The sequence below is a fragment of the Passer domesticus genome, unplaced genomic scaffold (assembly GCF_036417665.1).
Source record: "Passer domesticus isolate bPasDom1 unplaced genomic scaffold, bPasDom1.hap1 HAP1_SCAFFOLD_60, whole genome shotgun sequence".
Taxonomy (NCBI): Eukaryota; Metazoa; Chordata; class Aves; order Passeriformes; family Passeridae; genus Passer; species Passer domesticus.
This window is the reverse complement of record NW_026990165.1, coordinates 355,963-380,785: the sequence shown is the minus strand read 5'-3', so window position 1 is coordinate 380,785 and position 24,823 is coordinate 355,963. Positions and strand designations below refer to the sequence as shown.

Sequence of the window (24,823 nt, the reverse complement as noted above, 5' to 3'; positions counted from 1 at the left end):
TGGAGAGCCACTCCTGGACACTGGGAATTCCTGCAGGTGCCTCCACCTTTGCAGCCAGTGAGGCTCCAACCTCACTGTGAGAGGCCACAGCTTTTACACTGTTAGACAAACAAGCTGACATCAGTGCTAGCGTGGGAATAACTGGTTTAATTCTCCTGTTTGGCTTCTTCCAAAGCCTGGCCACGGCTCAAGGAGGAACCAAGGGAGGTGACTGATCCCACAGCCCCAAACAAAGCCAGATGGGGCCTTGTCCAGTTTCCAAACACAGAAAGGTAAATCCATGTTTCACCAATGAACACATACAGAGATCATATTGCTAATAATGACTCATTAACGAGCAGATACAAATATAACATTTGGTTGGAAGGTTTATCTAAAGGTCAGCTTTGGCTCGGGGCCTGTTGTTGAGGCTTCAGTCAGGCAGGGTCTGACTAAAACAGCCCTAATTAGTTGTTATTCTCTATGTTCTTTATTACAGCCCACTTTTTCTTGAGACTGTGTCTCTTTTTATCTCAGTACTCCATTTCCAGCACAAGGTGTCACAACAACTCTAACATGGAACCATAACACACCAAGTGCTCACACCGCAATGATCACAGTGACTGCCATGAATGCATTTCACAGCAGCCTCCAATTTGGGAGCCAGTCCCACCAGGAAGAATTTTCTTCTTTCTGCCACTCTTCTCCTGATCTTTCTATCAAGGAGATTCCTGATTGCTGGACCTCAAACCCAGCACTGATAAACATCCCTGCAACATTCCTGTCCTACAATAGCCCACGTTCCTCCCTGGCCAGCAAGCAGATAATCCAAGGCCATGTGGTTCTGCAGAGCCCCATTTGTGTTTGTTGGAGCTCACAGGATGTACTATTGGATATTTTCACAGCATCATTTTTTACTTCTTCTAATAATCAATTTAGCTTGTTAATGTAAATTGGGGGCAGCCGTGCACAGCCAGGGGATTCCATTTCCCCAGTGGGCCATTGTTAAGGGCATGGAGCACATCTGGGAGATGGGTTCTCCATGGGGACAGGTTCCCATCTCCTCATTTTGTCAACTGCTCTTTTAACAAACCTTCACCCATTCAACCAATGCTGCAGCTTGTGGATGGTCTGGGATATGAAAAACACAGCAGTCTTAATCACTGTATTTTTTACAGTAACAGACAAAGCATTCCGCATCACAGTATAAACAAATCCTATAAAAAAATGCCAATTTCATCCCTTCCTCCTTTATTCATTGTACACAATTCACAAAGTTTACCACTGACATTTGGGTCTTGGCCAGTCCTTTTCTCTAGGGTATTTAGTGTTTACAGTGAGCAGCCAAAGCTGACAAATTATTGTCAGCCTTATTTCACATTATCAATTTTTAATTATACAGATATAAATATAGATTATTGTGTTATATATAATTATTATTATTATTATATCACTTGCACAAACAAACCTGAGCTCAAGATTGAAACCTTCTTCTGTCACTCCATGTGGGAGTGTTCCAACAACAGTTTTTCCTTCAGTTAGTGCTGTTTCCAATGTGTCATTAACAAAATTCACCCTTGTCTTCCAAAAATGCAATTTTTTTTCCTTTTTCCATATGCAATTTTTTGGATGCATTTTAAGACATCCAGGGGTTCAGCTTCTTTTAACCAGCTGCCCCACTGCTCACATCTGCTCTGACCTCAGCCCACTCCAGAGCCAGCCAACTCCAATGAAGGGCTTCCCATCTGGGAATTTCTGATGGGACCAATTCATCACATTTACATTTAAAAATGACATTTTCTTGTCATCTGGCCCGACTGTGCCAGTTTTGTTTTACCAGTGGGCAGGGTCAGCACCAAAGACACAGACTCCAACTGAAGGAATCAGTGTCATTTACTGCAGCTCAAAGCAGCAAAGGATCACAAAAGGAGCAGCTCAGCAATGCAGCCAATCAACAGAACCAAAGATTGCAGCAGTGATTAAGAAAGATCCAGCACCTGTTACCCTCAGACTTCAGCATCCCCCAGATCCACACAGCAGCGGGGGAAGCTGTCATAGCCAAGGACTGCAGAGCCACTCCTGGACACTGGGAATTCCTGCAGGTGCCTCCAGCCACAGGTGAGGCTCCAAGCTCGCAGTGAGAGGGCCCAGCTCTGACAGTGCTGAATGAACAAACTGACAGCACTTCTGGTGTGGGAACATCTGGTTTCATCCTGCTCTTGGGTTCCTCCCAAAGCCTGGCCAGGGCTCAAGGAGGAACCAAGGGAGGTTTGACTTTGATCCTTCAGCCCCAAACAAGGCCAGATGTCAGATTTCATGGCCCTGTCTGGCTTGCAAATACAAAAAGATCAATACATGTGTCAGCTACATCTATCACAATGCTAATGACCATGCATATTTCATTAATGAGCAGATACAAAGATAACCTTTGGTTGAAAGGTTCATCCAGAGGCCACCTTTGGCTCAGGGCCTGCTGTTCAGGCCTTGGCACTTCAGGGACGTGGTTTAGTGCTGGGCTTGGCACTGCTGGGTGACCAGCTGAACTGGATGAGCTCAGAGGTCTTTTCCAACAGAAAGGATTCTGTGATTCCAGGATTCTATCTGCTGAATTCAGTTAGGTCCAGGTTAGCAGCACTCATTTGCTCAGAAAGTCTCCTCTTGCTCAGCTCTTGTGGCCTGAGGCTTCAGCTCCTTCAGCTCCTGGTGCTAAGCTGCTCATGCTGAACGAGACGACTTGGAGAGAAAAACACAGTCCATCCAATTCCTTCTGGGACACAGAGAGGGGAGGGTGTGGAAACAGGAGCATTGTTTGGTGAGGCCTCCTCTCTGTCCTTCATGGCTTTCAGTGCTGTGAACCAGCCAAGAGCTTTCTCCAAGAGTGCAATGGAGCAGCTGTTCCTGCTCCCAGCTCTGGCTCTCTCCAGTCTCTGACCTTGCTTGGCTTTGTCCCTCTTGCTATGCCCTCTGTTCCCCCAGGGCTCGGTGGCTGCTGCCCAGGACTGTGGGACTGGCACAGATCCAGTGGTCGAGACCCTCCTTGCTGTGGCCTTGGAGCTGCCTGGGCACAGCAGCCTCTTCCATCTGGAAGCTCCCCATGGACAGGGAGTCCCCAGCTCTGTTCCTTGCACAATCTCCAGGAGCCCAGGGCTGTCATCTCAAGTCCCTGCTGGCACTGGGGGCTCCCAGGTGCCTCAGGCTGCTGTGACACCGCTGCACACAGGAGGGAAGAGTGGCAGGGGCTGTGCTGAAATGTCACTATAGGACACAAGACAACACGACGCAGAGACGCTGTTGGTCTCAAGGCAGGAAAAAGGGCAGGTTAATTTATTTACTCCAACATTTATAGATTTCCAAATATGACAGTGGATTGGAGGGTGAAAGTGCCACCTCTCCAAGGACAAACAAACAGTCCATCAAGTTTCTCCTCCTCCATAAAAGAATGCAAAACAATAAGTTGTTTACAGAAAGTGTGTGAGAAAGTTTGGTACAAGAATGCAAACATCAGAACACTTAGAAAATCTTAAAAAGTCAAGGCGACATTGAAAGTCAGCTCCATGTGCTGCTGCTGCTGCTGTGGAGCCATTTGTCCAGCCGTGTCCCAGAGTCAGGGATCAGATCCAGGCCCTGCTGCTGCTCCCTCGGGATCAGCCCCAGTTTGGGTGTTGCTGTCAGGGCCAGCAGGAGTAGTGGCTGGAGCAGCAGGTGCTGACAGTGCCCCAAGCCCTGGGGCTGGAGGGGTCCCTGGGCTGGGCTGGAGGGAGCTGCCCCTTGTTCTCCCTCTGCCCCAGGCAAAGCTGGGCCAGGCACAAGTGGGGCAGCACAGCCAACAGGGAGCCTGTGAGCCTCTTCCAGCCCTGGCTGCTCAGAGTTTGGGCCTTGAAGCCCCAGGTGGCCAAAGGCAGCTGCTGCTGGTCCCTCTGTGTGCCCCTGTGTTCAGCAGTGCTGCTCCATCAGTCTGTGCCCAGCAGTGGGGAAAAGCCTCAGCCCTGCAGGGCCAGGAGCTGCCGGGCTCTGCCTGAGCAGCTCAGCCAGCAGGAAGGGAGCTGCTCCACATGGGAACCAGGAGCAAAGGGCTGCAGCACCTCGTGCTGGGGCAGAGCCCGAATTCTGAGAGGGAATAACAGAGTTATTCATGTGCATTGCTGCATCGGCACTGCGGGTGCTGTGCCAGCAAACACAGAGTTCAAGATGTGCAACAGAATTCTGCAGCTCTTGACTGGATCAGGATGTCAGCAGTGCTGAACTCCAGCACAGTCCAAATGAAACACTTCACACCTCTGCTCATATCTGCTAGATTTTTTTCTTCAGGGTGTCCAGAGAAAAGTAAACAGAGGAGGAGCCTACGTTTTCATTGTTTATCAGAAATGTATCTCATTTTGCTGTACATTCCTTTTGTAGGACGAGTTCTCTGTTAAAAACACTGGACAAAAAAGAAAAGAAAAAATATGAAAGATAAAACCAAAAAACAAATGCGTAGTGAAAATCCTTGGTAACTTTGGATTAAGAGGCAACTGATCTTTTTAAGAAGAGAAATCAGTTACTCTGTAAATGTTCTGATGGCATGGATTCATCTTACTGACCTTGGCATCCCTTTTTTAAAACATTCAGGGTTTTGTTTGCAATACTATGTTATTCTAAATTGTGATGGAATCAATAGGAAATTGAAAGATCTATTATGCATTTATGCATTACTGTGTCTGGAGTGTAAAAATATTGCAGTTGGAAATTTGGATTTAAAGTGTTGCAAATGAAAGTTATAAATCCCAGTGGATTGTCTGACAGCAGCTTTTCCTAGAGGATGTGCAGCACTCTACCGACTTCATCAGTGGGGTTGGGGGTACTTGGACCTTTGTCCTGTGCCACTCTGAGAATGTCATAGAATGGAACTTTGCCTGCCACCAGCCCAAGTCACCCTCTGCCACCAAACCTCCTTGGACCTTGTGTCCCCCAGGCAGGCACAAACTGTTTGTGCTGCTCCCGCTTTTGCACAAACCCACAGAGAGCTGGGATTTTTCCAAGTCTCATGTCTGCATTGGGCCATATTCCTAAAGAAGCAGCAGCCCATCCCAATGAATATGGCAAGTTATATGGATGGTTGTGAGCTCCACTTCCTACCTAGAAATCCTGAAACTGCTTCTGAATGCTGCTCCTTCAGCTCTTGGACATCTTCTCACACAGAGCTGGGAAAAAAATCCCCTGGTCTCTGGCTAAAGGGTGAGTTATGCCAAAGTTGGAGCTCTGTGCGAAGTCTCTATCCATCCCTCTCCTATTAATATACCAATATGTGGGGGTGTGCATGGATGTGTCTTGTACACAAAGGAAGGAGTGTGCAAGCAACGTGACTGACACTTTCACTGTCCATGTTCTCCCATACCCATGGGTACAGAGACATTATGGAAACCCAGGCACACACAGAGCCTTCTGCCCCGGGATACAGAGACACCCAAGAGCCCCTGGCACACACAGACCCTTCTGTCCATGGATACACAGACATCCAAGAGCCCCTGGCACACACAGACCCTTCTGTCCCTGGATACAGAGACATCCAAGAGCCCCTGGCACACACAGACCCTTCTGTCCCTGGATACAGAGACATCCAAGAGCCCCTGGCACACACAGACCCTTCTGTCCATGGATACAGAGACATCCAAGAGCCCCTGGCACACACACAGACCCTTCTGTCCCTGGGTACAGATACATCCAAGAGCCCCTGGCACACACAGACCCTTCTGTCCCTGGGTACAGAGACATCCAAGAGCCCCTGGCACACACAGACCCTTCTGTCCCTGGATACAGAGACATCCAAGAGCCCCTGGCACACACAGACCCTTCTGTCCCTGGATACAGAGACATCCAAGAGCCCCTGGCACACACAGACCCTTCTGTCCATGGATACAGAGACATCCAAGAGCCCCTGGCACACACACAGACCCTTCTGTCTCTGGAGGATGGAGTGTGGTGGGTGGGGGCGGTTGGTGGGCAGCGAGTCCCGGACAGCAGGCCAGACCCAGCTCCAGCCCTGCCAAGGCTCAGTACCAGCTCCTCTGGAATGGGGAAGCCCTTCAGCCTTGTCCCTGCCCAGAGGGGCAGTGCTGGCCTGGCAGCACAGGTTGTTTTCCCCTCAGGCTGCAGGAGATGAGAACACAACACTTGCCAGCACTGAGTGCGAGGCACAGCTCCGGGTGCTCCCCATGAACCTCAGCTCTGGGAGCACTGTCTGCCCCAAGCTCCAGGGGTGCAGTGGGAGCCCGGCTGGGCTCTGCCCTGGGCCATCCTGCAGGGACAGCTGGAAACAGGGAGCATTCAGCTGCCACAAACAGCCAAGCCAGGGCTGCAGGGCAGCTGCTCCAGCCCGGACTGCACTGCTGTGTGCTGTGCTCTGGGACTGGGGCTCCCCACACAGGGGACTGGACTGGTGTGCCAGAGGAGACAGAGAAGCTTCAGCTTCAGCCTCACTGAGGTGGCTGCGTGGGCTGGGAAGAGTGGGGAGGCTCAAGGGGATTCACAGAGCTCATCCTGCTGCAAGGATGAAGAAAAGGGAGTGGGAACTCAGCAGTGAGGAGAGCTGAGGGCTGGAAAGTGGCTCTGAATGACACTAAAATCCCACTGGACCTCTGAGACACTGCTGCTCCTCAGCCACTGACAGCATGAGTCCCTAAACCTGGGGGCTTGGCCTTCCTTGTGGTCAGGGGCATCAAGGAAGGCAACAAGAGTGATGGAGACTGCAACAGGTTGGTAACTTATTGGGGGAAAATAGGGAGCAGTTGAAAAGTAAAAGGCAGGTGGGGGAGAGAACTGTTCAGAGAAGGGCTGAGCTACATCTTGAGAAAGCTGAGAAATGTCATTTGTAGTCATCCCAGATTGATTTGATTTCAGAAGGTATTGAACAAGTTTAATTTTTGGGAGGTGTCATGTTTTCCCTTGGAGGTGTACACTCTGCAAACTTGAGCTGTGTTGCCAAAATGCTCAAGCAAGTCTGTGCTGCAGGTGACACCATTTCTTCTTTGGCTGATTCCAGCCTGGTGCTGAGCTCCAGCAGAGCCCTGCCAGAGCCCAGAGCAGCTTCAGCATCCGCAGAGCCTGGCTGCAAGGAGAGAAAGCAGAAACCACCCGTCAGCTGAGGGCTCCTGTCCCCTTGTCCCAGCTGCCCGCGGTGTCCAGGCCGTGCTGGCCGGGCTCAGAGCTGTGCCCAGAGCTGCCCATCAGTGCTGCTTTTGGCAGCTAGGCAGGAGGGCAGGACATGTGCCCAGCCTGCATCCAGCCATGGCACATCCACCTGCTCAGCAGCTGCCCAGAGCAGGATGCTCCTGTGCTCGCTGCCATCTCCCAAAAGCTCTGATCCCACCCTGCCAAGCAGACAGGCACCCACCTCACGCCATCCACGGCTGGAAGAAAAGCTGGTCCCAAACGATGTCCTCAGCCTGCTCCAAGGGCACGGCCCATCCACGCCACAGCTGGTCCCAAGCACTTCCCAATCCAGACTGGACCCCACCTGGAACGCTTCCTCTAGAAAAACAAACAATAAATTATTGAAAATAGATAATAGACAAAAAGGGGAAAAAACAACAGATGTAAAAATCTTATCTCTGTCAGGGTCTTGAGGAAGCACCAACCCCTGCATGTCCACCCACGGGAAAAACACACCCATGGGTGAGGGAAGCCCACGCTTTCTCCTTTCCCCCTGCACTGCCCCCCAAAATAACCATGATCTCAAAGCAAACAAGGGCAGTGGAGCAGCCCAAGCCCTTCCTTGCCTGCACAGCAAAGCAGCCCTGCAAAAGTTCTGGAGTCCCACCTCTGCTCCCACCATGGGGGTTTGTTTGTATCGGGCTGGCTGCCCCAGCTCCAGCCCAGGGCACGGTGGGTGCTGGGGGCTGTTGGCAGGGCCAGGAGCCCACTCCCATTTCGTACCCATCCCAGACCATGGCCCCAGCCCTGCCAAAAGCAGCTGGGCAGCCGACTGAAGGATCAGCTGCATCTGCCACAGCAAAGAGGGGAACCTTTGGTTCTTAGCCAGGCTGTGCAATGCCCAATTCTGGGAGCATCCCCCTGCGTGTGGACTCATCTGTAAATTCGCTGTGGAGCCAGACTTTGAAGAAGGTGCCAGAATTGAAGGCCATCATCTTCAGCTTACCAGTGGCCAGGTCCAGGGAGAGGTTGTCATCCTTGATGTCATCCTCGCTGTCTCCTGCAGCAGCAGCCCCACCTGGTACAGCTTCTCTGGGGGCTCCTTCTCCTTCCCTGGGCTCAGACCAGGCTGTCAGGGCTCTGCCCAGGGCCCCAGCTGTCAGGGAACCAGGACAAGCCAAATCAGCTGGGATGTTGGCCACCAGGGCTGGGCAGAGCAGCTCAGCTCCAGCACAAGGGCTGTGTGCTCCCATCTGATGAGCCCTGGGCAGTGACACAGGCAGGACAAAAAAGTCTGGGTTTCTTTGCTTCTCATTACCAAGGCATGTGTGCAGCTGTAACTTACCAGGGCCCTGCAGCACAGTGTGCCTGTGGCTCTCTCCCTTCTTCTAGGGCAGATGAATATCCTGCATCCAAGGATGACAGAACACCTCTTCTAATGAGGGCCTTTCCACGTCCGGCATGGATAAACACCACCTGATGAGATCTTGGCACTCTGGGCAGAGAAACCAGAAACGGCCAGTCAGTTGGAAAAGGCTTCTGTTGGCTTTGCCCCACTATTCCCATGCCCACTCCATGCTGGATGTGCTCAGAGCTGAGCCTAAACTTTCCCATCAGTTCCCTGTTTTGGAGGAGAGCAGGAGAGCAGGACATGTGCCACCTCCTCAGCAGCTGCCAGAGCGGGATGCTCCCGAGCCTGCTGCTGTCTCCCAGCACTGGCATTCCCCCCGTGCCCAGAGATGAGGATCCACCTGGAGAGAGCCGTTGTGGCAGCGAGAGCTGATGGTCCCAGCTGATGTTCTGGCCCCTCCTGAAAGGGTGCTCCCCGCAGACCATCTGGTGCAGCACGATGCCCAGGGACCAGATGGTAGCTGGCTCGCCATAGTACCAGCCAAAATGGGTCCATTCTGGGGGGCTGTATGATGGTGTTCCTGTGGAATACAGATGGAGTTCATCAGGGGGATGCTGCTGGCCCCAGCATCCCTGGGCGTGCCGGGGCTGCAGCAGTGGCACACGGGGTGACCACTGCCCTCTCACCAGCACCTGGGACTGGTGTACAAACTTTGGGTTGGAAAAGAAGCCACTGGTGTGGGAAGGGGACAACGGAAGCCCTGGCAAGACCAACCATGACAGAAACACACTTAGTGCTGAGGGAAAACCATGCCTTCATCCTCCCTGCCTGCATTGTCCCAAAATACATTATGAACCCAGAACAAACCAGGTGAGTGGACCAGCCCAAGCCCTTTCTCACCTGCACACCAAACTGGCTGGGGCACAGGTTCCAGGCCCCCCCATCTCTGCTACCCTCACCCACGGGTGTTTTTGTTGGGCTGGCTGCCCCAGCCCCAGTCCTGGGCAAAGTGGTGGGCAAAGGCTGCCAGCAGGGCTGGAAGATGGCTCCCCACCCACCCCTGCTCAAACCCAACTCGGCTGAAGACTCCGTGCCATGAAGGTCAGCAAAAGGGAGAATCCCTGCTGCCACACCCAGCTTGGGCCCTGAGATGCTGGGCCATCAGATACCAGAACCGGGAGCACAGCTCTGTGTAGGCTCACCTGCAAAATGAATGTAGGCTGTCTTTTGCAGGTAGGTGCCACAGCCGAAATCAATCAGTTTGGCTTGCCCGGTGGCCAGGTCAATGAGGATGTTTTTTGGCTTGATATCCCTGTGCAGGACCCTGCAGCTGGTGCAGTGCCGCACGGCCTCCAGCACCTGGCGGAACAGCTGCCGCGCCACCTCCTCGGACAGGAACCCCCGTGCCCGAATGAAACGGTGCAGGTCCTGAGAGTGCTCTGGCCGCTCCAGCACCATCAAGATGTCGTTGGGGAGCTCAAGCCACTCCAGCAGCTGGACCACACCGGAGAAGCCATTGGACACCTTGACCTGCAGCACAATCTCCAGGGGTGCGCTGGTGCCGTCGGGCTGTGGGACGAGCACGATGCCGTCAGTGGGGCTGATGCCGTGCCGAGGGTCAGGAAGCTCTCAGCCAGCCCGGGATGCTCTGCGCCCTGCGCTGGCCCCACGCCCGCTCTCCTTTGAGGTGTCCTGGAGGCTTCCACCCTGCCGGGCCTCGGCTCATCCCTGCCCAGCACAGCACTTCGCTCACTCACCAGCTCACCCCAGTGATGGACGCGGTTCTGTGGCACCCTTTTGATGGCCACCTGCAAGCCAAGTGCAGAACAGGGCTCAGCTCGCTGTCCACCCTGCCCAGCCCCATCCTCCACCCGCCTCCTCCGCCCTGCTCCTCCTCCTCCACCCCCTCCTCCTGCGCCTGCCGCCGCATGGCCCGGCCCGGCACGGGGAGAGGGAGGCGGGGAGAGGAGGGGAGACCGGGAAAGGGGGAGCGGGAGAGGTACGGGGCAGCGGGAGAGGGAGAGGAGAAGAGACTCTCAAGTTTCTTCTGTCGCTGCTGCTGCCGCCACTGCCGCTGCCGCTGCTGCAACTGAAGCTCCGGGGCCGTTTGTCCCCGTGTCCGTTTGTCCGTTGCCCGCTCGCCCCCGCCCCGAGCCCCACGTTCCCCGAGGGCAGCCCCTGAGCCTCTGCAAACACGGGAACTTTGCCGAGTTCAGCCAAGAGCCAGAGTCTGGACTCCTGCACAGTGGCTCAGGATTGCCCTCGGTCCCTGCTGTGCATTGTCCCTGCTCAGGGTCAAACACTCTCAGAGCACAATCCCTGAATGCAGAATTTGTACCTGACCCAAGCACTGCACTTATCTCTCCAGCATTGCTTTCCAAGAAAAACAGGGGAAACCAAACTCTGTGTAGGTCATGGTATCTTAAAATGTCTAAAACTTGCCAACTCATGGATCTTAGTGGTGAGATCCATTTGGAATTAATGGGATGGAGAAGTAGTGCAAGATGGAAAAGGGGAGCATAAAAATAAATTGAGAAAAACGTCTTGAATTGTTTCAGTTTTCATTTAATATCTTAAAAGCTCTTTCAGTTTTTCTAGAATCTTCTCCTCAGTCCTGTTTGCTTTTTCCAAGAACCTTTCCTGGAGAACGAGGTGCAGCTTCTGTCACAAGGTGTGCCACCAACTGCAGCTTTCCACACTGTGGGTACAGCACAACTCTTGCAGCAAAGCAGGACAAATATTTGAAGAATTTTGCAGCTTGTTCTTTTCTTTTCCTTGTGGGCTGGGCAGTTGTGCCATTGGTAAGGTTTTCATTGTTACTCTTCTACCCTAAGCAAACATGACAGGCTACCAAGAACTCTTAGGGAATGCAAGCCTGACTGAATGCAAAGAAAGAATCTCCAGAGCCTGCAGCCAGAAGTGGAGAGCTGTGTGATAATCATTCCAACACCCCCAAGGACATCTTGAAAGTGATCTAGAAGATGAAAATGGGCTGACAGAAGGAGTTTGTTTCTGTGTTCAGTTCAGATTCTGCTACATCTGAAATCAATTCTACAGTCTCCATCTAAATCAAGAGTACAATCAGTTCATGAAAAGCACCAGAACAAACTGGACTTCTAAAGAGATGACAGAAAGAATCTGAAAAGGAAAAAAGCAGGAGAAATGCATTTCTCAGCACTGCAGTACTTGCCTACCTGAAACCCTCCTCCATTTCCTCTGCATGCCTGGATCTGGCAGTGTCAGTTCTGTATTCGGTGGTGCCTCCAGCCCTGAATCCCCTCATCTACAGCCTGAGGAACCAGGAGCTCAAGGCTGCAGTGTGGAGACTGATGACTGGACATATTAGGAAACATTAAACTGCTGGCCAATTTCTGCAAATCACTTATAACAAAATTAATCTTTGATAGTTCTGTTGGTTTGGTCCATTGATTTCCCTGTCATTTTTTTTTTTTTAATATTCTTCCTAAAGCTAGACCATTGTTTCTGCTATTTCTGACTTTGTTTCTCTCCACCTTTGCTGTGGCCGCAGACTGTGACAATGAGGAGGTGTGCTCTCAGTGGCTTTAAAGGAACTAAAAGATCTCCCAGCAGAGTTTTCTGCAGAGATCCCCCTTTTGTTGCCTTCTCTGGAGCTGCAGCAGCAATGTCTGTGTGCAGAGCTGGGGGCAGATCAGTGCTGGCACAGCAGCTGTGCCCAGCAGCAGCAGTACTTGGTGTTGCCAGTGCTGCTGCCGTGGCCCTGCCCCGCTGCCCTGGTGGCCCTGGTGTTGCTGCAGGGCCTGAGTGCTCTCGGGGCCGGGCACAGTCCTGGGGGTGGCAGTGCCGGGGCTGCAGCAGGGACAGGCCATGGGCACTGCTGGGGCAGCGCTGACGCCTCAGGCCAGGCCCTGGGGGCTCCAGGCTCCTTGCCCAGGCTCTCTCAAGAACACGGCCAGGCCAATGCTCAGCACAGAAAAGCCCCAGGGTGAGCAGCCCCAGGCTGGCCGTGGGCAGGCTGGGGGCAAACAGCATGGCTGGGGCTCTGCAAGGGCCCTGGGGGAGACGGGAAGGAGCAGCAGAGCAGGGGCTGATCCATCCCCAGTGCACTGCACAGCCCAGGGCAGCGTCCCAGAGCGTCCTCATGGAGCTGCCAACAACATCCCCCCTCTGCAGCCCTGGCCTCTCCCCCAGCTCACAGAGGTGCTGCATCCTTGCAGGCACAGACACGGCAGCACTGGCTCAGGAGCCCCTGTTTGCATTGCACAGAGCAGGCGGGAGCACACCCATGCTGCTGCTGTGGGGACATGAACCTGAGGCAGCACAAATGCCATCAGCCCCTGGGGCCAGCAAGGGCTGGGGGACACCAGGGAAACCACTCAGCTTTGTCGTGGCCTCTGCAGTCAGCCAGAAAGTTTGTTCCCATCAGCTGGGAGTTTCCTGTCCCACTGCAGACCCTGTTGCTCAGAGCCAAGGCTGCCTGGCAGCCAGCCCCAAACTGCCACAAGCATTTCCTTTGCTCCACCTTTGCTTTCTTTACCCATCCCTGATCCAGATTTCTTCCTATTGCCCAGCCCTGTTCCCTGCCCTGCAAACAGCCCATTCCTGTTTGCCCTTTCCTCTCTGGCCCCACTCCCCATTGCAGTTCCTGACTTGGCACCATGGGAACGTCCCTTGGGCAGCAGGATCATCCTCCAAGTGCTGCAGGAATTGTCTGCAGGCTCCTGCAGTGCCTGGTGCTGCTCCCTTGCCAGAGGCACCCCAGGCCAGGGGGGCACATCTGGGCTGCTGTGTCTGCCTGCGGGGCTCCCTGTTCTGGGCAATGAGGAGGAGCTGCAGAGGCTCTGCAGGACTGACAGGATGGGCTTTGGGGCTGGGAGGAGAAGCTGAGGGACCTGGGCTGCTGGAGCTTCTGAAGAGGAGGCCCAGGGCTCATTGTGGAACTGCCCCAAGGGTGGTTTCAGAGAATCACAGAATCAGCAAGGTTGGAAAAGTCCTTGGAGATCATCAAGTCCAACCTGTGCCCTGACACTGCTTTGTCTCCCTGAGCCTCCTTTTCTCCAGGATAAACCACCCCAGCTCCCTCAGCCACTCCTCACAGGACTTGTGTTCCAGACCCCTCCCCAGCCTTGTTGCCCTTCTCTGGACACGCTCCAGCCTCTCCATGTCCTTCCTAAATTGGGGGGCCCAGAACTGGACACAGCACTCGAGGTGTGGCCTCACCAGTGCTGAGCACAGGAGAAGAATCACTGCCCTGCTCCTGCTGGCCACACCATTCCTGATCCAGGCCAGGAGCCATTGGCCTTCTTGCCCACCTGGGCACACTGCTGGCTCATGTCCAGCCTGCTGTCCCTCAGTCCCTGCAGGTCCCTTTCTGCCTGGCTGCTGTCCAGCCACTCTGTCCCCAGCCTGTAGTGCTGCAGGGGTTGTTGTGGCCAAAGTGCAGGACCCAGCACTGGGACTTGCTCAACCTCACCTTGTTGGATTTGGTCCCTGGATCCAGCCTGTCCAGGTCCCTTTGCAGAGCACTCCTGCCCTCCAGCAGATCCACACTCACACCCAGATGGTGTCATCTGCAAATGTACTGATGCTGGACTCAGTCCCCTCATGCAGATCATCAGTGCAGATACTGGAATCCACGCTGGCTGGCTCTGATCCCTCAGCCATCCTGTGGGTGCCCTGTGATGGCTCCCATGGTGATCTGTTCCATAACCTTGCCAGGCACCAAGGTCAGGCTGACAAGGCCTGGAGTTCCCCAGATCCTCCTTCCAGCCCTTCTTGGGGATGGGCTCACATTGGCACCTCCACTCCTCTGGCATCTCCCTGCTGAGCCAAGTCTGATAGTAAATGATGGAGAGCAGTTTGGGGAGCTCATCCACCAGATCCCATCTGCTCCCAGAGACACCTGTGAGCACCTGAGTGGCTGAGCAGGTCCCCATCTGCTTCCTCCTGGATTCCAGGGGGCTGTTCTGCTCCCTGTGCCCATCTACCAGCTCAAGAGAACACTTGTCCTGAGGATGGCCTGTCTTATTGTTGAAAACTGGGGCAAAGAAGGGGTGAAGTAGCTCAGCCCATTCTTCATCTTCGGTAACCATATCCTTCACAATAAGAAATGCAGGTTGTCCTTACCCCTCCTTTTGCCATTAATGTGCTTATAAAAACATAATCATTGTCCTTCACAGAAGTATCCATATTAAGTCCTAACTGAGCTTTCACCTCTCTCATTTTCTATCTGCTCAACCTATCAACATCCTTAAACCTTTCTTGATTTACCTGCCTCTATGTCCAAAGGTGATGCACCCTCTTTTTAACCCCTAAATTCCTTGAAAAGCTCCATGCCCAGCCAGGCCAGTCATTTCCCCCTCTGGGTCATCTTTCTGCACAAAGGGACAGACTACTCTTGCTCCTTCAAGATTTCTTTTTTGAAGTGTTTCCTTCAAAACAAAATCCTTCCTGGAACTCATTGTTTTTACGGGCTGTTTCTCTTTAAAAAATCAATACCCCAAATCTGCATCCTCAGTAGGCCAAACTCTGCTCTTATAAGTCCAGGGCAGAAAAAATTTTGATGCCCCTCCTTCTTTCATGGAATATTGAAACAACTCAGTAATTTCATGGTCACTGTGCCCCAAACAGCCTCTGACCAGCACTTCTCCCACCAGCCCTTCTCTGTTTGTGAGCAGCAGGAGACAGAGCTTTCCTTGGGAGTGGGAATTGCAGGAAACCTCCCTGTTGGGAAGGATGAAAGTTTGACAAGAAAGTCTCACAGATATGTATGCTTAGCAGAAAGATTTTTGAATGTAGAAGCTGAGGAAGGAATAGAGATAGAAGCAAGTTTTGATATAGAAGAAAAGAATTGCTGAGCCAGTCTTACTGGATAACCAAGGAGGCAAAGGGTATGTTAGTTAGAAGGGGGTTTTTATGACTCAGAACAAAGGATAAACCCATCTCAAACAAGATGTTTTTACCAAGCAGAAAGATAGCACAGGCAAACAAGTCAGCAAATGTTGCAAGTAGAAAAAAGGTCTCAGAATTTTCCACTGCAAGAAAACTGAAAAACACCTTCTAGCTTAAACTATAATGTACTAACATTTAGTGATTGGAGAATACTAACATGAATATGGTAATTGTATTAGTTATGATAGGCTATAGATAAAAGTTAAGGTATAGATTGGTTCTACTGTATTAAGATGCTCAGGAGAGAAAAGTATATAATGCATTTGTAACCTAAACTAAGGGGCTCCAGGCCTGCCTGCAGCTGCAGCTGACAGCTGTAGGCTCAGGCTCTGTCGCCCACGACCCTGGAACACCTTGCATGCAATAAACTGCGTTTTGGAAGAGCCGCCTGGAGTCCCGCATCTCTCATTTAGGCTCTTACACCTCCCCAAAGCACAGCTTGGAAGGTTGAGCCTGGAGCTGAGGAGAAAGCAAAGTCCCTGCCAGGGTGGAAATGTGGTGCTCGAGGTGTGGCAGCGTGAGGCTGGGCCATGGCCGGCTCTGTGTACCAGGAGCTGGCAGCGCTGGGTGCAGGGAGCCCAGGGAGGGCACAGAAACGCTGGCTGAGAAATGCTGGGGCACAGCGAGAGGGGCGAGTGCAGCCGGCCAGGGCACAGGAGCAGCACGCACAGGGGGCACAGCCTGCAGGACAGATGGCCGAGGGCTGGGCAGGGCTGGCAGGGCCACAGGCACCCAGGCCTTTGTGCCCTGGGCTCGGGCAGCGCCTCTGGAGGCCCCACAGCAGGAACTTTCCTGGCAGGGGCTGCACTTTGGCTCTCCCTCGGCCTCCCTGGCCAGGCTGGCAGGGGCTGCAGGTTGATGGCATTTGTCCTTGCTGCCCCTCACATCCCCCTGCCCCACAGAGAGCCCCGAGCCACCCGTGAGGGACAGGCCCTGCTGGCCCAGGCTGGGCTCAGGGCTTGGCCTTTCTGCTTCCCCCAGCCAGCCCAGGCCTTGCTCAGCATTGCAGTTCCCTGCCCAGAGCCTTGGGCTCCCTGCACTCCTGGCCTCAAGGATCTGCTCTCACCAGTCCCTGGGAGCCTTTGGCACTCCCTGCCCTCAGTGGGGCCCAGCCATGCTCCACGGCACTTGGAGTTTTGCTGCTGACTCCTTGAGCAGCTTCTTCATCCTTCTCTCAGTACCTGAGGCTCCTGGACCCAGCCCCAAATCCACCGTGGGGCTGATTAAAATACAGAAAGCCCTGGGGGGCTCTTTCTCTTCCTTCAATTTTCCTCCAAGTCTCCAGGGCTTGTGAAGCTGCTTGGAGTCAGTCTGGAGTTCTGTTAAGGAGGGAGATTTCAAAGTGCACCGACGGCATGATGTTTGGTTTTAATCACGTGTGTGGTTTTTTATTTTTCAGTTCAGAAAAGAGGTGAAAGAACGATTCCCCAGGTGATCTTGATGCTGAATGTCTCCCTAGGAGATCTGGGCATGGAGAGGAACAAGCCCCTTGCAGGCTGACCCATTTTGGACAACCTGCTCCTCACCCCAGCCTCACCATGTCTGACATGGCCCACCTGGGACTGACATCCCAAAACATAAAAAAGTATGCATTTTAAAAATAAATAAGATTGATTAATTTATAAAATTATAATTATAGTTTTTTTAATTTATATTAGTATTACTGTATATTTCTATTACCTTTGATATTTATGTGAAAAATTGAATACATTTTTAGCAGTCAAAAAATTATTTGTCATTGGTTTTAAATAAAACAATTCCTTTCATTAAATCATTGACCACTACTGGCCATTTATTTCTCCTTCTTAATGCTAATTAGTGCTATTTTTAGATCTTTTGACATATTTTTTTATTATTTTCATGGACAGGGTAAAAGGGGCCACTTTGGGGTCCCTGGAGACATTTCTGGGGCACATTTGGGGCAGTTTTGGGTCTGGGCAGTATGATAAACAAGTCCACTGAATTTAAGGATCAAATAATTATCTTTATTATTTTGCAAGCAAGAATAAGCAAGGACAGCTCTGGGCGGCCCGGAGTCTCCGCTCCACTTTGGCTCACAAAATCCTATCCCCTGAGTCCACCCTTTATTGCCTTCTTCTCCGGGTTTAGGGATGACGTGATCTGTCTTCTGCACTTGCTCGTTCAGTTGCTCGGGGGTCTTTTTCTGCCTTCTGGTGGTCGTGGGATGAAGGCTTAGTCCCCCTTAGTCTTCCTCTTTGTGAATGCTGAGTGAACTTATGCCTTATAAGGCATATCTATACAGAACACTATACACTTTCTGCAAGCTAAGCAATTCTTACTAGTACTATACACTTTCTGCAAGCTCAGAAATTCTAGCGAGTTTAAGGATTGCTATTACAGCTGCTTCTCATTACTTTCTTTTCACAAGGCATAACTTTACAATGGAATTCCCAAAGCACTATAGTAAACCAGCAACCATATGTATCTGCACGAGAAGTTTTTTGGCTATTTAACTATTGTTTTATATTGTATAGTTATTTAGCTATTGATTTAATTAATGAACAAACGTATTACTACTTATTACAAATCCCCCATTTCTTTTTTTACCAATTTTGTTCATTAAATCTTTCTAGTTCTTTCTTAGCAAGCATTAAATGAGCTGCCTCATCAGTTAAGCTATGTGCACTAATTATAGGTACTAACTTCCTTAGTTTCTTCATCATATTCCAATTCATAATGAATGGAACTGCTGACAAAATAAAACCAAGCACAGTCAATATCAACAGAACAACAATGGGATGGCATATACTGTTTAGGACCCCTGCGGCATTAGGAGACCAACCGAAAAGGGTATCCCACTGGATGTCACTCTGGAAATGCCAGTGGCTCTGGAAATGCCAGCTGAGAGCTCTGGCAGTGACTGACACTGCACTGAGAGGGGCCACAGTCCTGCAAGGGGCTTTCATCAGGAGCAAAGAGCAGCCTGGAGGGTGGGCAATGCTGGATCTGTACCACTGCGTGCTCATCCTTCACCTGAATGTGGAGCTGCCCCCAAAGTTGCCATGGATCACTTTTTCTTTTTCTCCTCTTGGGTATATTTTGGAGCAGCTGTTCTATGTGGCTTTTAATGGTGATCCTGTGGCAAGCAGCCATTTGCCTGCTGTGCTATCCTCACAACTAATACTAACTCCTCATTCCCTGTAGTTTTATTTGGGGTTTTTGATCTATTTGTTGGACTGGTTTGCGTGGGTTTGTTTGTTTGTATGGGTTTTTGTCTGATTTGGTTTGAGGATTTTGTTTGCTTTTTTATAAATGACTGGTGAAGTTTTCCAAACTCAAGAAAATGTAAAGCAGGCTCGACTTTGCAGAAATTACTTTGGGCTGGGTTTAGCTGCATCCCCCAGGCTCAGGATCACTAGTATATTTTCAGGTTTTGCTCTGCATATCAGCCTGCCCACTCTCCGCTTGGTGTTTCACAAATGGAGAAGACAATGGACATTGTGCCAAGCTTCCTTTCAAACAGAAAAACCTGGGTCAGCATGACAGAAAAGAAGAAACAAAAAATCACCAGTTAGAAGAGAACCAGTGTCCCACCATCTTCCTCTCCACTGTTATTAATTTTGTACATTTAGAGGCAAACGTGGGTCTAAAGCTTGCATCTCTCAGTTCCTGATGCTATTTGCTACCCTGCAGCCTTGACTGGCCCTGATGTGACTGAGTGCTGGGCAAGTGGGGCTGGGGATGCTCAGCCTGGAGAGAGGAGACAGTGGGAGACCTCACTGTGGCTCTGCAGGACTGGAAGGGTCCCGCAGGAAAGAAGGGGACAGAGTGTTCAGCAGGGCCTGTGCTGACAGGACAAGGGGGGATGGCTTTCAACTGCAGCAGGTTGATTGAAGCTGCATCTAGGGAAGCTGCTCTTTTCCACTGGGGGTGGTGGGGCACTGGCCCAGGCTGTGCACAGAGGCTGTGCATGCCCCATCCTTGGCAACAGGGCTCTGAGCAGCACGCTCTGGGGGAAGACTGCTCAGCTGGGAACAAGATGTTGTTCTTCAGGCTCCCTTGCAAGCCCAACCGTTCAGGGACTCCATCATTCCATGGTCTCCACTGTCCACTTCAGATGGAGCCTGGGAACTGTGATGTCACAGCCCACACTCCAGCTGGAACGTCCAGCGCCCAGCAAAGAGCACAACACAACCCTTGGCTGCTGTGTTTGCACACTCTTCACCCTGCTCCTGCCCACTCTGCTTGTCACCTGCCCCCTGATAACCCCATCACTCCTGAAAGATCCTGAGTGCCTGGATTTTGTCATCCAGCCCTGCAGGATGCTCCCATTTGTCCTGAGGAAGGTATGGTGCCATTCCATGGAGGTGGACACTCCCCACCTGCCTGGGTGGGCTGGAGCTCTGTGGGCATGGAGTGGGACAGGGACCCCACTCTGAGGTTTTGCTACCTCTGCAGGCTGTCCCAGACAGAGAGGAGGAGATGGAGGTAGATGCAAAGATTGATATGGAGGAGGAGATGGAGGTGGATGTGGAGGTGGAAGAAGAGATGGAAGTGGATGTGGAAGAGTCCATTGAGGACATGGACATTGATTAAGAAGGTGAGGAAGAGGCCATGATCTTGGCATGAAGAGCAATGCCAGCAGCAGGACAGGCAGAGTGGGTCTCCTGCTGCCAGGCTGGGGCTGGGCTGGGTGCTCCCTGCTCAGGGACATTGTACCAGGGCACTGGATTCTGGTGGCCATCCACAGCCTGTCCTGTGCCTGCTTTGCTCCACACAAGCTCCATGCCAGACCCAGCCAGGCTCAGTTCTGCTAGCAGAGTCCTGCTGCTGGGCCAGCTGTGCCAGCCTAGGGGCACATGCAAGAGCCCTCTGTGCCTGACTGGAGTGACCGTGGCATTTGCTTTTCTTCCAGGTGCGATGGACATCATGGACAGAGATGTCACCCTTTTGTACATACCTTTTACATTTTGTTGTTGTCTTATATGTTTTAGGGCTTTTTGTCTTCTGTAAATATGTTGCATCTATTTTTGCTAGATAGGTTCTTATGTATATATGTTCTATCAATTGTTGTTGTTACAAATATTCTTACAATGTAAATGTGTTCTGTATTTTTGCTGCTGTTATTCTGTAATAAACAAATTTTATTTTTCACACCCCAGTTCTCCTTGCATTTGCTTCAGGCACAGGCAGCATTTTGCAAAGTTGTAGTTTCCACTTGCTCCAGGTTCCCAGGGCTGGAGGTCCCTGGCATAGCCACCCCAGGAGTGGGGGTCCCTGTGCACAGAGGGGTCCCACTGACAGAGGTGAGCCTCTCTTGCAGTTTCTCTGGACACACTTGGGAGCTGTAGGGGCAAAGCCCAGTGTGCCCTGGCCCACGGATCCCATGTTGGAGCAGGGCTGACCCTGTGTGCTCCTGCAGAGCCTCAGCCATGGCTCTTCCCTGGGCAGCCCCAGGGCTCAGGAGGGTGCACTGTGCTGTGGGCAAGCCCTGCTCCTGGGCACCCTGAGGGGCTGGAGCCAGCCTGGAGGGAGCCTCAGCCCTACATGGACCAAGATTTCCTTTGGAAAACCCCCTCTGTCCACAGACTCTGGTGAGCACAAGAATTGATCCTCCTAGTTCAAGGTGTGACCTTCATTGGCACAAATGTGTCCTTTGCACTTTCTAGCACAGCAAATGTCAGTGCTTGTAATCCCTGTTCTGCACACTCTGCTCAGGCAGCAAAACTCCTGAACCTGAGGGAACATCTTGAATTAGCACCAACCTGCAGAGAGCTACAGGGGGAGAACCTACCCCCAAGCACCCAGAGAAATACTTGACACTGATAGTCTGGGGCAGAGCTGACACTAAAGTATTTTAATGCCAAGAGAGAGGCAAAGAAGAGATGGAAAAGAATAAGACATCTTCTCAGTCAGTGGGAATGGCTTGAAAGGGGGGCGGGGTGGGGGTGGATTCATGGCCAGCTGATCCAGTTGACACCCCCTCTCTTCTGGCCATGGCCAGAGCTGGGTGGGATGGCCCTGGCAGGATGGTCTCCTAGGATTCCCACAGATCCAGGCTCTAACTGTGGCTCTGTTCCTCTCCCTTCCAGCCCTTCAAGCCCTGAGGAGAGATGACAGCCCTTCCCAGAAAAACATAGTTGTTAAACAGATATTCAGTTGGAGAGTTACAGAACTGGCTCAGAAGAACCAGTGTTTGTTGAAGACCTGCAAATGCCGTGGAAGATGAGAGTGCCTTGAGACCAGAAGAGACCAGCTGGAGCTCCAGGCACTGCTGATGATTGGCACAGCTAAGCCTGTGGGAAACTTGCATGGCTTCAGCCCTCTCCCTGCTTATAGATAGCTCCCTCCCTCCAGCCCTCAGACTCTGCCCATCCCTTCTTTTTCCCTCCACTCTCCCTCCCTTTTCACGGCTCTTTCCCTCTAGTCCTCAGATCCTGCCCTTCCCCTTTTCCCCACCCAGCTCATTCCTTTGCTTCGCCTTCTATTAATAAACAGTTTGGCTTCTTCACTTTGCCTGCATCCCTGTGGAGCTGAAGCAGAACAAATCCGGGGCCCTGGGACACACAGGCCCCTGCTGCCATTCTCTGCCACACCGTGTTTTGTGCACAGACCCAGAGGAACGAGGGCAGGTCAGGCTGGCACGGTCCCTGTGCTGAAGGTGCAGTTCCACAACCCTGTGCAGGTACAGATCCTGCTGAGCACACGGAAGGCCAGCAGTGGCACAAGGAGTCTGTGTGTCAGGAGTGAAGTCGTGTCTAAGGCCCTGCCACATTTGATCCGCTGCTGTGCACGTCAGCAAGATAATGAAGAACAGACAGTGAAGGAAACCTTATGGTTGAACTGGTGGGAATGTGACCCTTGAGAGAAACAATGGATTGGTCAATTGATGGGAAGTTAACCTGTGAAAGAGGAACAGCACACAGTGGAGCTGTGGTTGGCATGGAGGTGGTATCAGAAGCCATTGCGGCCTCATCTGATGCACTGGCCAAGCGTGAGATGACGTCCTAAGTGGAAAAACTGCAGAGGAGGAGATGTCAGGCCTGGTTCTGGTGTGGAGGGATGAAAAGGACAAAATGCACGCCCTGTTGATGCAGGGGATGCCCTGAAAGTGGGTGGCCTGCCTGCCTCTCCCACTGCAGCACCATGCTGAGATCCCCTGAGAGGAGCCCAGTGCTCCTTGCTCCTCTCTGCTGACATGTGAGCCTTTGTCTGGTTTCGGGGTGGCCCTGGCTGTGTGAGGGGGGCTACGTGGGCACGAGACAGCTGGTCCTGTCCCTCTGGGTCCCAGCAGTGCCTGGCAGCTGTCCTGCATCCACGTCAGGATGCTGGCCAAGAGCGGTCCAGGAAGCTGAGGCACAGGTCAGGGCCCATGGTGTTCCCTCAGGATACAGCAGTCCCGAGGGGTCTCCCTAATTCAAAGAAATCTGCAGACAAATGCATTGTCCACCAAAAGCCCTTTTATTGAGCTGACGGGAGGGCAGGGGTCTGCACCCACCAAAATGCTTCTCTGCCATGTATAAATTTCAGTGGGTTGATGTAGGAATTGTATCAAAAATACCATCCATCTTTACCCTGCTGAGGTGATTGCATAGGCAGCGGGTTAGAAATACATTCTGTCAGATTCCTGTACTTGAAGCTGATGTCCAGGCGCTGGCCAGAGCGGTCTCCATAACCTAAAGCAGCACTTCTTCCTCATGGCTTCCCTGCACAGGGCTCATTCCCTACTTGCCCTTCTTTCTTCTGCTAGAATGTGTGGAATGTGTCTAAAGCTTTTTTCAAGTCCCTCTCCTGTCAAGTTAGGCCCCCAGGTTTTTCTTATGCTAACTGGTGCTAAGTACTTCCCTGTGTCTGTGCTAAGTACTTGTTTGCTTATGTGAATTGCTTGTGCTTATGTCAAACAAAGGCCTTGTTTCATCCTCCCTTTCTCTTTATTCTGATGCAAATTCTTTTGCAAGATTCCCTCCACAGTCCACAGGACATATGTACTGTTATGCTGCTCTTTTAATTTTCTACCACATCCATAGCTTCATGATTGGTTTAGAGGAGGGTTATTTTTTTTTTTTTTAATTAGAACTGTTTTGCTGAGGAAGCTAAAAATCTGAGGAGCTGTTGGTGATTCCAGATTTGACCATCACAAGAAGACATCTGACTCATGATGTTCTCTGTCTTTCTCTATTTTGGTGATGATTTAGATAATTTCTTTGATAGCAATTTGAGTGTCCATAAGGCTCTGTGAGATGCATTTTTGACTTCTGCCACTAGCCATTCTATATTAGGCTGGTGCAGCATTTCTTTTAGAACATCAATGATCCTTCCAGTTTGGAATTTGGGTGCTTTGTGATACACATCGTACGCATTCGGCATAAGCTCAAGAGAAGTTATTGTGTGGTGCAGCTCAAATAACATCTACTTTTGGTTGTGAGTTACAAATAGAGACGTTATCATTAGCAGTTTCATTTAATGAATCTGTTGTAATAGTTGTGCAAGCAGATCTCACCCAGGCACATCCCCTTCCCACATAACATACCTGTGACTGTGCATGGGTTACTGGGCTCATTTCACAAATACAAGGGCTGCCCTCAGTGTGCAGACACTGATCCTCTCTGTCAAGCCCTACATTTTTGCACACAAAATTCAGTGCATCCCTTGGCACACATGCTTTGATACTAAGAGTTTGCCAGTTTCCAGTTTTCTTGTTGAAAATGGCCCACACATTATCCTGAATGGGTGTGACAGTTACATGAGTTCTTATAGCTCAAAGGGCCAAAATTGGAATTACACAGTATTTTGTTGCATTCTTAATAGTTAATGTAAAAGACTGCAGGGTTCTGTTCATTCTGTGTGAAACTGACCAATTGCCACCAAGTGTGGAAGTCTTTTTCAAATTCCTTTGTGGTTTCATTTTTAGGCATGATTTAGTTAATTCTCTTGGCAATTTCCCCAGCTCTCCTTTTTCTAAGTTTTCCTGAGATTACAGACCATAGCCACAGCTGAGCTTGTCTACATTGAAATGCTAAAGAAATGTTGCCCTGTAGTTTTTCCATAAAGCCAACAACTGCTGGAAACAATCCTGCTGTGTATTGTTGGCCAGGGTGGTTAATAGGTTAGCTGCCAGGCTGTAGGTCTGGGCAAGTGTTAGCAGGGCTGATCTGAGAGGAGTTTGTGTCTGTCCAATATAAAAACTCACAGTGCTTCATTTATTGGCTAAGACTTCTTGATCAATAGAATTTCATATTCCCAGTTCAGACCCAAACCGTCCCCTTAAGCCTTTTTTAGACCTATGATTTGGTGTCTGGGAATGTATCCATGACTCCCAGCCTTTTAGGCTTTGCTGTATGAACGGGTAGTATTGCTGTTTAATTTTGGATCTATTAGCCTGTATTTTTACCTCCAGGTTTTCAGAGAGAACTGTGGATTTAGAAGCAACGATTGTTCATTTACTTTTCTTACCACAGAGTGAAAGACTTTATT

General features: G+C 51.2%; 1 protein-coding gene and 3 long non-coding RNA genes across 4 annotated transcripts; 2 read left to right on the top strand and 2 right to left on the bottom strand.

The window, feature by feature from the left end:
• Nucleotides 1–8,279: 8,279 nt before the first annotated feature.
• On the bottom strand, nucleotides 8,280–10,388 carry LOC135292959 (serine/threonine-protein kinase pim-1-like). Its single transcript, XM_064406991.1, has 4 exons — nucleotides 10,224–10,388; nucleotides 9,661–10,027; nucleotides 8,859–9,038; nucleotides 8,280–8,602 (listed from the first exon to the last, which is right to left on the bottom strand). The coding sequence occupies exons 1-4, from the start codon at nucleotides 10,386–10,388 to the stop codon at nucleotides 8,496–8,498; spliced, it is 819 nt and encodes a 272-aa protein (XP_064263061.1). The 3' UTR covers nucleotides 8,280–8,495.
• Nucleotides 10,389–16,146: 5,758 nt separating this feature from the next.
• LOC135292988 (uncharacterized) lies at nucleotides 16,147–18,916 on the top strand. Its single transcript, XR_010355130.1, has 2 exons — nucleotides 16,147–16,242; nucleotides 16,788–18,916. It is a non-coding gene; the product is annotated as an uncharacterized LOC135292988 (long non-coding RNA).
• Nucleotides 17,352–19,415, bottom strand: LOC135292989 (uncharacterized). Its single transcript, XR_010355131.1, has 2 exons — nucleotides 18,976–19,415; nucleotides 17,352–18,878 (listed from the first exon to the last, which is right to left on the bottom strand). It is a non-coding gene; the product is annotated as an uncharacterized LOC135292989 (long non-coding RNA).
• Nucleotides 19,416–19,522: 107 nt separating this feature from the next.
• On the top strand, nucleotides 19,523–21,861 carry LOC135292976 (uncharacterized). The gene is made up of 4 exons (XR_010355118.1): nucleotides 19,523–19,695; nucleotides 19,808–19,949; nucleotides 20,265–20,655; nucleotides 21,442–21,861. It is a non-coding gene; the product is annotated as an uncharacterized LOC135292976 (long non-coding RNA).
• Nucleotides 21,862–24,823: the final 2,962 nt, after the last annotated feature.